The following is a 13,470-nucleotide window of genomic DNA, read 5'->3' on the forward strand; positions in this document are numbered from 1 at the left end:
CAGAAAGAACTCGGCAAGTATATCTCAGAAAGATAAATCTTAATTTAGCTCAGATGAGAAATCTTGATTTAGCTCAAAGATAATTAACATATATATATATATATATATATATATATATATATATATATATATATATATATATATATATATATATATATATATACATACATGCAGTCTTGCGTAATTTCCGTCTGGCTAACTGTGCCCAGGTAGCGCAATACAATATCGTCTGCGCGGTGTGTGTAAACAGGTATATGATAAATTGAAACCTGTATTTATTGACTGTGTCTGTAGGCAAATTACTTTCGTCTGACTAACTGTGTTAGATATATTTATTTCCAGATATATCGCATTAGCGCAATGCAATTTTGCGTCTGCGCAGTGTGTAAATGAGCATATGATAATTTCTGAAACATGTATTTGTTGGGTCTGTAGGCAAATTGTAGAGTGTTGGAATTTCGAATCCGATAATCGACGGATCAAGTCTCCACCTCGGATAATATTATCGGTGGACGCGTAATAGCATTTTTAATTGGGAAGCTTGCAGCACACTTATCACGTGAAAAACGTGATGTACGTTTTTGTACACCAGGGGTTTAATTCCGGGGGAGATGTACATGAAATTGAAGCGAATAAATAACCCTCTGAATGCTCTAAAATTTCGTTTCGCTTAGGGAATTCGCTGGGGGACTGTTTATAAAATAAAATTGCGGCGCTCCCCAAAAATAAACCTTGACATGGATGTAGAAACTCTAAATCACATGAAGGGTACACTACATGGGCATTCAGAAAGAATGTCGACCAAAAAGAAACGTTCATAAGAGTGCCGAGAAGATCACAAGAAATAAAGGAATAAAGGACTGTCATGGTAGAACACACAAGGTCAATAAATGGGACCCCATGAATGGATAACCGCTCATCATAGTCACGGTTTATTTTTTGTTATTTAAAGATATATATTTATTATAATAATGAATTATGAAAACATTGAAAGCATTATTTCTGCAATTGAAAATCTAAAAAAAAAAAACAAGGAATACAATTATCTGATAAATTAGATCCCGAAAAAATTCTCTCCGATTTTGAATACCTACAAGAACTTAAATGCTGGGATAAATATACTCTACCACCGAATTATAAATTTATTAAACAAATTCAACAACTAATTTATGATTCATTAGCGGATAATGTGGAGCTCGAGAAATTTATACCCGTATTTACCGCAGTCGAAAAAGTTAGGTCAGAGCTTTCTCACGAGTACGAGACAAAAAAAAATTATAAATTCACGCGTTAGACAGCTGAAAAAAATTTGTGAACGCAATGACATTTCCTACAAGTAAAAACGAAAGTAGTAACCGTCGAGAAGTAAAAGAAAAAGCAGTAACTAGTCTGAGAGGTAAACTTTTTTTTGTCATTAATTTTGGAGTAAGAGCAGCAGGGAGGTCCGCGACAACTCATTGAGGTCACTGCGTAGGCAGGTTAGTCAATTTTTTTTCACGCGCTCTCACTTGCCTAAAATCTAACTATCGCCACCCCACCAATTCAGACAATTGATTTTTCATAGAAGGCTTATTTTGTCAATTTGAGACCTCCAGTCGTTTGTAGGGTTCGCCCTCCCTGCCGCTTATATATATATATATATATATATATATATATATATATATATATATATATATATATATATATATATACACACAGATTGTTATTTTTTTTATATCTTCATGAAAACATATTCTGAACATTAATGTAACAACAACCACACTTGTTATCAGTGGGATACCAATGGGGGGGGGAGGAAGCAAAGGGGCGGTGCGCCCTTGGTGATAGCCATGACGTGGGTGCCATCGGGCGAGGTGAAATATTAGCACGTTGCCATCTGGTAGGGTTTCTTATTCCCTGATTCGGATACCTCCAAACAGTTATACCATGGTTTTCGGTTTAAGTGACGAAATATGTTTTATTTTCAGTTTAATAGTTTAATTTCCAAATTGCCGCTCGCCGCGCCCCACCCTTAGTACGCTCGTTACCTGCGTATACGAAAGAAGAAACTTGTGTTTTTCAAGTGAGTATCTGCTAGCGTAACAGGTGATAGAGCAAACTTTAAATTAAGTGAAGAAACTTACGTGAGTCTGAAGTCCGTATTTATTTTATGGGGTGCAAAAGGAAGGATCCGCACCGGCTGCCAAATACTTTAGGTACGACCCTGCTTGTTATTTATGATGCCTTTATTTTAGTCTGTATAATAAAATGACAATATTCAATCTCATTGCTGCAATTTCTTTTACCATACGATATTTTCTCACATTCTTGAAATTAAAGATTTTGAATTATACTAATAAAAATAAAAGAATAACGACTCCTAACTGGATAATACGTACATACATACAAACATACATACATACATATACACCACACAAACACAGACACACATATACACAAATCATGGTATAGTCTTCCTTACTCAATATTAAAGTGGTGTTCCATTAATGAATTGCAACAGCGATATATATATATATATATATATATATATATATATATATATATATATATATATATATATGGGCATCACAGTTTCCAGGCAATATGCTTTTACAGCCTATCTCACCAACGAAATCAAACGTAGATCGGCTGTGTAATGCAAGTAACTCTGAGGGTGTCTCTGTCCCGGCAGAAGGGTTCTGTGCAGTATGTAAGGAAGGAATGTGTGCAGATCGTGTGAAATTTCATAGGAAACAGACAGTGATAATAATACCAATAAACGAATAACCGAACAACAAAAAAACGTATATCCCTATAATTTAACAAAACCCATGATCAATACAGTATGTTCAAAATGATTACTTTCTTGCTTCGTAACTGGAATTTCTTTTACATTATTGTTCTTTTATATCCATTACTGTTCATTATTGACCATTACTGTATATTACTGTCCATTGCTCTTTAAATTACATTACTGTGTTTAGGGAGTCCCCCTTGCGAAGACTGCATTGAAATCTAAGGCGAGTACCAGTCTGTCTTTATCTCGGTGCAGGAAGAAGACTGGTAGTTTCAGTTAGGGTGGTTGGTGTGCTTATGCAGAGGAGAGGTAGATCTAGGTGGTCAATGCTGCTTTTTTGTGCAGGGGAAATTAATATTTACTTAATTAATGATGGCAACAACACCAACACAGACTAACGATGAGCAAAGCTGTCCTATCTGTTTGGGACACTTCAGCCAAACAAAGCAGCTACAGTGTGCCCACGCATTCTGTCGGGGTTGTCTGCAATCCTACATAACAACGGAGGCTGCAAAACAAGAAAAATTGAGTTGCATCAAGTGCCCTGTACGTGGTAAAAGTGCAAGACCTGCAACACGGGATAAACCGACAAGTGAATGGGCATCTCAGTTTCCAGGCAATATGCTTTTACAATCTATCTCGCCAACGAAATCGAAAGTAGATCGCTTGTGTAATGCATGTAACTCTGAGGGTGTCTCTGTCCCGGCAGAAGGGTTCTGTGCAGTATGTAAGGAAGGAATGTGCACAGATTGCGTGAAATTTCATAGAAAACAGACGGTATCGAAGAATCATATTGTTATCAAGATAGAAGAATTAACTGGTAACATGGAAAATGTAATGAAATATGTGGAAGGTTTTACCTGTACTGGACACGATGGAGAGGATGTAAAGTTCTACTGTAGAGATCATAAGCTTGCATGTTGTGCCATTTGCTTTCTCCATAGTCATAAGACATGTTCCAAAGAGATAGACTTGAAAGAAGAACTCCCTGCACTGCTGTGCGGTATCAAACCGACAGAAATTATTGCAGAACTGGAAAAAACTGAGTCTCATTTAAATAAGTTTATGGAGATAAATGATTCCAATCTTAATGATCTAGAATTGCAAGCTGATGGACTGATAGATCAAATAAGACACATGAGGGAGAAAATCAATGCAGCACTAGATGATTTAGAGAAAAAAGTGAAGGCAGAGGGGTACAGAATCCACAAAGAAGAGTCTATCAGAAAACGTGAAGAGAATCATCAATGCCTGGCGTTAGTTCATGCTGTAAAAAGATTCTCATTTTCTCATTGAAACAGTCTACAAATATGGGAGTGACGTGCAAAAGTTTCTGATGACAGAACAGATTGAATCTCAACTACAGCCCTATTACAACCAGATCAGAGAGAACTATGAGACGACTAACATAATTACGGTAGAACTTGAATTTGTTTCTCTGGTGGAATCCATTTTCCCTCTGTGGGAACACTGCTGTTGAAAACAGCATCGAAAACTCTGCCTATATTACTGCAGAAGCCAAGAAAAGACTGTCTGGTTGAAAGAGTTGATGTAATAAATGTTGATGACCCTGGTGGTAATGCACCACATTATACTGCTATTACATTTCTCCCTGGTGACACGGCGATGCTCGCTGATTGGGGCAATGAACGGTGTATCCTACTCAGGTCTTCCTATAAATTTCTTGAAGGCTACAAACTGACAGGAAAACCAGTAGACATATGTGTGGTAGATGACCAAGAAGTGGCATTGACCATAGAAAAGCAGACTAAAATTCAGATTCTGTCAGTCAGGAATGACATCATAAGTCCACTCAGCTCCCTTTCAATGTTATATAAATGTTATGGAATTGCTACTACCGGAAAGGGTGAGATGTTTGTCACAGGTAACTGTGGTAATAACAAGTATCAACTGAGTCATATTACCAAGGGTGGGGAGGCAAAGGCTTGTTTTCAGTATGATGTTCCATCTGGATGCTGGAACTTTGTAGCTATAGACAGAGCTAGAACAAGAGTATACATCACCATCTCTGAGAGGAATTCACTTCTCTGTTTCAACATGGATGGTAAGATGCTGTTTATCTACAGTCCATACAATCTCAGTTGGCCATTAGGAATAAGTGTGGACAGGGATGGCAACATGTGTGTTCCTGGACATCACTCAAACAACATTCATCAGTTGACTCCTGATTGATCTTTACTGAAGCTTATAACAAATGGAGTCCCTCAAAACCCAAGGGCAGTTTGCTTTGATCCGAATAGAGATATATTTCTTGTGACAAGCCTATCATGTCAAAGAGAACTTTATGTTTACAATCTGAAATAAATACATTGCATATATTTATTTTGGCACAACAAGAGACCAGAACAATACCAAATAAATGCACAACACAATTGTATTACTTATATGACAGAATATAGTTGATTACATCTTTCAAGATTTTCCAAATGATTTTGCATATATTGATGATTTTAATGAGAATATTGTTATGGTCCAAATCTTCACCATGCATGTTATAGTTTTGGTTTTATTGATAATAATAACATATTATTATTGATATTATTATTATTATTACTAATTATGAAGAAGTTAAGATGGCATTAGAATGGAATTGTGAATATGTCATTTATTTACATCTAGATTTCTGACATTTACAATGCATTATCATCAATTAATAGTTAATTTGTAGCACGTGTATATATATATATATATATATATATATATATATATATATATCCAACGCTTGCAGACATAAATTAATAAGATATAATTTTTTTGTAGAAAATATACAGATGAATTCTATGGCAGATGTTGCGAAAAACATGTGATGCTATGTCCTGTCATAACCTAAATGCAAAATATTGGTACTATTCTGTCAGATTTTGCACAAGGATGATGGTGGTGGTGGTGATGATTATTAATATGATGATGAAGGTTTGCTATGACTCATCTTGCTACTAATAATGCTAGTAAACTTTGTTATTATTATTATTATTTTTAATATTGTATTTATTATTAAGAAATACATTTTGTTCATTAGCAGGAGGGGGGCGTCCATATGTCTCTCCCCCTGTCTATTCATTTATTCCTTCGGTGCCCATAATAGGTTGAAAAAAGCTAATATCATATTGTAATCCAATAGCATACTGTGTGTCATATCTGATATTTCATAATATGTTTCTCGTAACCATGTTTCTTTGTAATACTAAACTGTTACAAAAGTTCAGATATATAGTGCTGACAATATAAAGGTGAAATTATAAAGAAAAACAGAAACATTTGGAAAATCATATTTAGCAAACCATTTATGTCTTTACACATCAGACTACATTAGTTATGCTAAATATTTGTATGGCCAGTCTTAGGAAGGTTTCCACGGTTTAATATTGTGTTCATGGGTGACATTATTCCTTGTCTTAAGATTTATATCATTGATGTTTTTGTAAATTTTCAAGTCCGTTTTAGTTCTGTGAAACACTTATTAATTGCAAAGAAAGAAAAATGCATATAGAAAATTAGGTCAAACACATGCAACTGTAGCAGCAAGTAGACTGTTGAACATTTCTCATCAAGTGGTGTAGATCCATGCAATGTTTTTGATGATTATAAAGCAATACTGGTTAAAATCCTTGTAAAATTTCAATATATTTCCTTTGCAATGAAAGTAAGTCGGTAAATTCACAATCTTTCATAATTTATCAACATAGTACAGGGTTGAAAAATAAGTTTGACAGGTTCATGTGGAATTCTTTTATCTATCCCTCCAACCAGGATTTTTAAAAAAAACGATTTGAAAATAGAAATGTTTTGGACCTGTTGGTCAAAAATTTTCTTGCTGAGATGTTTCTTTGAAAATTTTTGAATATGCAAAATTTGCACTGGTTGACTGGAGGCAGGCTTATACTTATATACATAGGTATAATGGTCAGCAACCAAAACTCTACATGGGAGAGCCATACTTGGGTACTGTGTTAAATCTCAATATAAAACATTTCAAGTTTGCATATAATGGATACTGATGGAACCCATGACCAAAATAAATATTTTGTACTTGTATTTGGTCTGCCAATCTATGAAGTAAGAAAAGAACGTGAAGGTGAATATTTTATTATTTCCTTTTCGAAATTGTATTATGTAACAAAGTGAAATGTACAATACCACGAAATGTCCCTGATCCCCACCCCAACACATTGAATTTTCAATCATTCTCACTTCAATGCAGTTTGCAGTTACTGACTACACCTAAAGCATTATAAGAATTATGAGCTGTATTGGGGTACAATTCAACCAATGCTATACAATGATTGATCTCTTTAACCACCTCTGGTACAGGGAAATTGTCAAGAGAAAACACATTATGATGAGCTAAATTAAGTTGAGAACTAAAAATATGATGAGCTAAATTAAGTTGAGAACTAAAAATAAAAGAAATAAACAAATTAATAAATAAATGAAATGTCTGCAGTGGAATACATAAATATATTTGTGTTATGTCAGGAATAGTGTTATACTGATAAACCTGTTAGCGATGGACCATTGCACATCTTATTCTTCACCATCACCAGTACTGGTCTAGTAATATTGCACGCTAGTGTAGTGATATTGTACACTGGTATAGTAATATTGCACACTAGTGTAGTAATATTGTACACTAGTGTAGTAATATTGTACACTGGTGTAGTAATATTGCACACTAGTGTAGTGATATTGTACACTGGTGTAGTAATATTGCACACTAGTGTAGTAATATTGTACACTGGTGTAGTAATATTGCACACTAGTGTAGAAATATTGTACACTGGTATAGTAATATTGCACACTAGTGTAGTAATATTATACACTGGTCTAGTAATATTGCACACTAGTGTAGTGATATTGTACACTGGTATAGTAATATTGCACACTAGTGTAGTAATATTGTACACTGGTGTAGTAATATTGCACACTAGTGTAGTAATATTGTACACTGGTATAGTAATATTGCACACTAGTGTAGTGATATTGTACACTGGTGTAGTAATATTGCACACTGGTGTAGTAATATTATACACTGGTGTAGTAATATTGCACACTAGTGTAGTGATATTGTACACTGGTGTAGTAATATTGCACACTAGTATAGTAATATTGCACACTGGTGTAGTAATATTGCACACTAGTGTAGTGATATTGTACACTGGTGTAGCAATATTGCACACTAGTGTAGTAATATTGCACACTGGTGTAATAATATTGCACACTGGTTTAGTAATATTGCACACTGGTGTAGTAATATTGTACACTGGTGTAGTACTATTGCACACTGGTGTAGTAATATTGTACACTGTTGTAGTAATATTGCACACTGGTGTAGTAATATTGTACACTGGTGTAGTAATATTGTACACTGGTGTAGTACACACTGGTGTAGTAATATTGTACACTGGTGTAGTAATATTGCACACTGGTGTAGTAATATTGCACACTGGTGTAGTAATATTGCACAATGGTTTAGTAATATTGTGCACTGGTGTGGTAATATTGCACAGTGATATAGTAATATTGCACACTGGTGTGGTAATATTGTACACTGGTGTGGTAATATTGTACACTGGTGTAGTAATATTGCACACTGGTGTAGTAATATTGCACACTGGTGTGGTAGTAGTGTACACTGGTGTAGTACTATTGCACACTGGTGTAGTAATATTGCACACTGGTGTAGTAATATTGCACAATGGTTTAGTAATATTGTACACTGGTGTGGTAATATTGCACAATGATGTAGTAATATTGCACACTGGTGTGGCAATATTGCACACAGGTGTAGTAATATTGCACAATGGTGTAGTAATATTGCACACTGGTGTAGTAATATTGTCTACTGGTGTAGAGTTAGTGTTTATTGGTGTAGAATTATTGTGTCTTTCAAAACTTTGTCAACTGTTGAAGTACTTTCATCTATTTGTAAATGTTCAGTAATCTCACAGCATTCTTGTTTAAGCTTTGAAATTAGATTCCCGAGATTGCTACAAGGGGCTTCTGTAAACATAGCATGCTTATCTTTCTTATAAAATGGTACATGTTGTGATAAAAGAACAAACAATGACACTTTATGGCAACTTCTAATCAGATATTTTTGTCTGGAGTTAGTACTAGCCTGTATTATTTGTACATTTGTAAGGATTAAGTTGGAGCTTTAGAGGTTTGCTGGTGAATAGTTTCATGACTTTGAGGTCTGATTTCATGTATATCAATAGAAAATATTGTTATATAATAAACAGGCTATGGAAGTATGCGTATCCTTTAGTATTAAACATTCGAATCGTGTATCTCTCGTGAAACCAATGTGTATGTTTGTTTAGAAGTTTTTGAATAAACTAAGAGCACAAATTTATTGAAACCATTCGTTATAGCTTTCCTAATGTATCGAATATACAAGAATGTTGGAACTATTTTTTTTATTGATATGATCGAAATAAACATCACCTGATTCTTGACAAAATATCTGTTTATAAATCACATGTGACCTCTATGTCATTCCATGGCTGTTCAACTGTTAATGAGTAAAGTCAACCAGACCCTCCACGGTGGTGTTACCACCCTCCTGCCTGATGCGACAAGGTGGCGATTTGTATGTGTTACCACTTGGTCACAGAACGAAAGTGGAGTGGATTAAGTTCATCACAGAGGCTTATCCCACCACCACTTCCACACTGAAAGAAGGAATCACGAAAGTGTCACTTATCTGTTAATGTAGGCGAAGGGCATTGAACATCAAACATAGTACCGATATTTACTAATAAGAAAGTGGCACGAGTCCGAATTATTAAAAAATGTTGACTAGTTCCACAAACATTTTAGATTCCAAAATTGATTACAGGGGATAGGTAATCTTTTGAACATGCAGAAATAGTCCATATATATATATACATATATATATATATATATATATATATATATATATATATATATATATATATATATATATATATATATATATATATATATATATATATATGTAATTCTTGGGCTCATCATCCATAAATAAGTTCTACTTGTATCTAATCAAGCAAAGGTCACTACAATCTGACATTCCACTTTTTTCGGATCAATGTGCCTTGTAAGATTCAGAATTAAGACGAAAGCAGTACTTTAAATGTGTAAATGTTCATCCAGCTAATCCACATAATGTCATTTTTGTACTGCCAGATGGTGAGGTAAAGGAAAAAATATTAACTCCGTAACAATATATCATGTCAATCTCATTTCACAGTTGGCAATATTATCCTTTCGATGAAGCCGTTTATGATATCAATAGCACCATGATAAAAGATTATATTTAAATGAAATTCGTCCCATTTTTGATTACATGGTTTATAACTGGAATTTCCAGTGAACAAATGCTTAAATTATTTTAGCTGATACTTGACATAGTTATTGCCTGAAGACAATGTCGACTGACACAGAGAGCTTTATTAACGTGATCTATTGTGCAATATTAAGCAACGTAGCACATGCAAAGGAGTACTAATGGGCCAACATATTGTACCTATGTCTTATGAAGGTAATGGTCTCTGTACAAATCACGCGGAAAATAAAACTTACACGAAAATTACAAAAGTTATGTATTCAAAAGTAAAACTTGAAGATCCTCAGACTCAGTAAAATAGATTACAATGCTAAAATCCCAGCTGTCCCTCCAATATCTTAACGACGTAAGTTGCTTAAACCACAAACTGTCAGCGAACACCTTATAAGACCCCTAGTTCGCTAAACCTCTTTAATTTTAAAACTATTTACCTTCTCTACCAAATTCTCGAGAATACAGTTCTCTTCTATCTGAGAGACCGCATGTGTCATACACCATAGTTATTATTCTTCATTTCAGTGTACGTTTTCTGTCTCAGCCTCAATTTGGGTATCTCGACCACTAAATATCCACCGTAAATTAGTTTTGGTAATCAAATCTGCTTGTTTATAACCAAATCATAATCTATATATTTCCTTATTTTTCTAATTTAAATAATTTACATTACCGTAAATTTTCTGCAAAGTTATGAAACTCGTTCATTAATTTTAATAAGTCTTTCACAAACTCAGTTGTACTGTCATGGAATAAGGCAAGAAAATAATTTGGTATGCCTTAGGTACGTGTTGGTTAATTGACTTCGTAGATACATACAGCGTTACCTAGGCTCGCTGATTTTTTTACTGACTGAAAAATATATTCGTCTCGTCGTAGGAAGTGTGCACGGGTACTTTACCCCTAGTCGTATACAGTTTCTTCCCTATTTAGAGGAGGCTTATTGTTCTATGCGAAACAGTGATCGCTTGGATCTTGTCCGGGAGTATCAACACTCTTAGTTCCAACTACAGCCAAAGGGGTAAGTAATAAATTGTATACAAATCCAATTTGTAGGCGTATATTTATAGTTTGAACATCTTCTTTCAATTTACCGTCTTTATTTTTCACTCTTCGGGTATAATACACTAGAAAAGCAATTGGTCTGATACAATTTATCGCTGGGGGCTTTATTTGACAAAAACAATTTAGTAACATGTATATATGGATTTCACCTCTGTATTTTGTTTACCCCTTCTTATGACCAGTTTGATTTATTTATAGCTGTATGGATGGATGGCTAGATGGATAATTCGTCTCGAAGCACCAGGATGGTGAGGCTATGATCTGTAGTGTGGCAGTGAAGCCATTACACCCGACAGTTTCATGATTTTCGTTATAGGAATCGTTGAAAAGGGACGTATGCTTCCGGTGAAGGACAAGGAATTATGACTTAAGTTCTCAACTGCTAAATAAGGACCATTACATTATGTAATGTTTGCAAGAACACATGGTTGTGAACCATATCTAATTTTCATTTTATCCCATTGTTGTGTGATCCATATTTAATCTACTTTGTGGCATATGGTTGTGTAAGCCATACTTCAGTTTTCACTGCATCATATGAATGTGTGTGTTTCTATTGTATCACATGGTTGTGTGAACCATACTTATTTTATTTTGTATCATACGATTCGGTGAATCGCACTCGTGTTGATTCATTTGTTACGTATAGCTGTAAATCATATTCTTTTCGTTGCGCATATTGTGGATGTAAAAATAATACTCATATTTGTGTTATATATATATGAATCTATAACACGTTTAATATGGTAGTCGTATATTATATGTAGTGGGTGGGTCTGCATGTCAATTTGCTTATATGATGTAGTAAACGTTTTTCCATAAACTTTCATACCCTCATTGTGTTGCATTTTCACTCAATCCAAGCATCCATTCGGTTTCAGTTCTGTTACATATACTTCTAATAATACAACGTTCTGTATCGTTTTTAGTTTTAAAACTAGCAGCAGAGGAGGCGAACAGACCACTTGTTTGAATCATAATTTGTCCAAATCATTATATTTCACGAAAAAAAAAAGAACTAACTATATTACACCCCCATTATTAAACAAACCCTTCTTCGTGATGAGAAAAAAATGATTAAACATATTGTCTGAAAATGAGGTCGCGCCTCCTCTGCTGCTGTAATTAAATCATTATATTATATCAAATAATATGGTACATCCAGACTCTCATACTGCAAGAATAGCTCAAGAACGATTAGAAGAAATCAAAAAATTTCTTTCTGTCAGAGATTCATTTAGAAAAACTCTACAGGGGCGGCAAGAAGCACAAGTTGAATATGCAGAGGGCACGGAACAGTTATTTAAACCCGTCACTGCAGTTACTGGAAAAGTTTTAACTGCTATCAAGGGGAGGAGTGAGGAGGAGGTGAGGAAGAAAGGGGGAAAAAAGGAGGAGGATCTTCTTCAAGTATTAAAACAGAGTGCTGAACAAACTGAAAAATTAGCAGCAAGAACCAAGAAAACAAATAGGATTTTACCAGATCTTCCAACTGAAATAGCTGCAGCTCAACCTCCAACCGTCAGTGAAGAAATACTTCAGGCTATTGGCAAAGTTCGTACTGAAGTCGCCGATGTGGAAAAAGAACTTGCACATAAACAAATAAGAGAGAATATTGAATTAATTAAAAAATTTAAAGAAGGTTTCGTCGAAGATGTTAGAAATACTAAAAGTGAAGAACTACCTGGAAAAATATTAATTAGTATATTTAATAAATCTAGTATTTTAAAATCCGATTATAAAAATGTAAATGATGATAATCTTATTAAATGGATATATCGCATATATAAAAATAAAAAAACAAGCCAGAGATGATGATTTAGAATACAGAAGTCTTGATGACAAAGTAAAAGAACTTTATAGAGAGACGCTGAAACAAATAAAACAATAGGAGGGACTACAAACTCCCCAGCAGGAACCTTTATATCAACTTCCTCCACCGCAGCAACAAATAGGACAACAACAATCTTCTTCACCGCCGCAAAAATTGATGTCGGAATTTAAAAGATCTAAAGAGCTACTTAAAAAGGAAAAAATGGAAAGATCACCCTTAAGACTCTTTAAGAAAAAGACGGAAACAACAATTGAGGAAGAAGGAGTAACGGGATGTGGTTTTACTGAAGGTGGTTTTATTGCTTGTCCTGATGATATCGTTAATGACGTGTCACGGTTAGAAGTTCTTATAGGAGGAGCGCCTGCTGGTAATAACTCACCAGAAATAATTAATGAAGCAGCTGATATTTGTCAGCGAGTATTCCAAGGTGGTATTATGGATATCAGTGTT

The 13,470-nt window shown here is 34.6% G+C and overlaps 2 protein-coding genes across 2 annotated transcripts; both read left to right on the top strand.

Annotated features, from left to right (window-relative positions):
- Positions 1 to 3,073: 3,073 nt before the first annotated feature.
- On the top strand, positions 3,074 to 4,072 carry LOC149784015 (protein meiotic P26-like). The gene has a single exon (XM_089932932.1). The coding sequence runs from the start codon at positions 3,146 to 3,148 to the stop codon at positions 4,070 to 4,072; it is 927 nt and encodes a 308-aa protein (XP_089789058.1). The 5' UTR covers positions 3,074 to 3,145.
- A 53-nt stretch (positions 4,073 to 4,125) lies between these two features.
- Positions 4,126 to 5,007, top strand: LOC149784016 (uncharacterized). The gene has a single exon (XM_089932115.1). The coding sequence runs from the start codon at positions 4,403 to 4,405 to the stop codon at positions 4,967 to 4,969; it is 567 nt and encodes a 188-aa protein (XP_089788241.1). The 5' UTR covers positions 4,126 to 4,402; the 3' UTR covers positions 4,970 to 5,007.
- Positions 5,008 to 13,470: the final 8,463 nt, after the last annotated feature.

This window comes from Sinohyriopsis cumingii, chromosome 14 (assembly GCF_028554795.1).
Source record: "Sinohyriopsis cumingii isolate HCF-2022 chromosome 14, ASM2855479v2, whole genome shotgun sequence".
Taxonomy (NCBI): Eukaryota; Metazoa; Mollusca; class Bivalvia; order Unionida; family Unionidae; genus Sinohyriopsis; species Sinohyriopsis cumingii.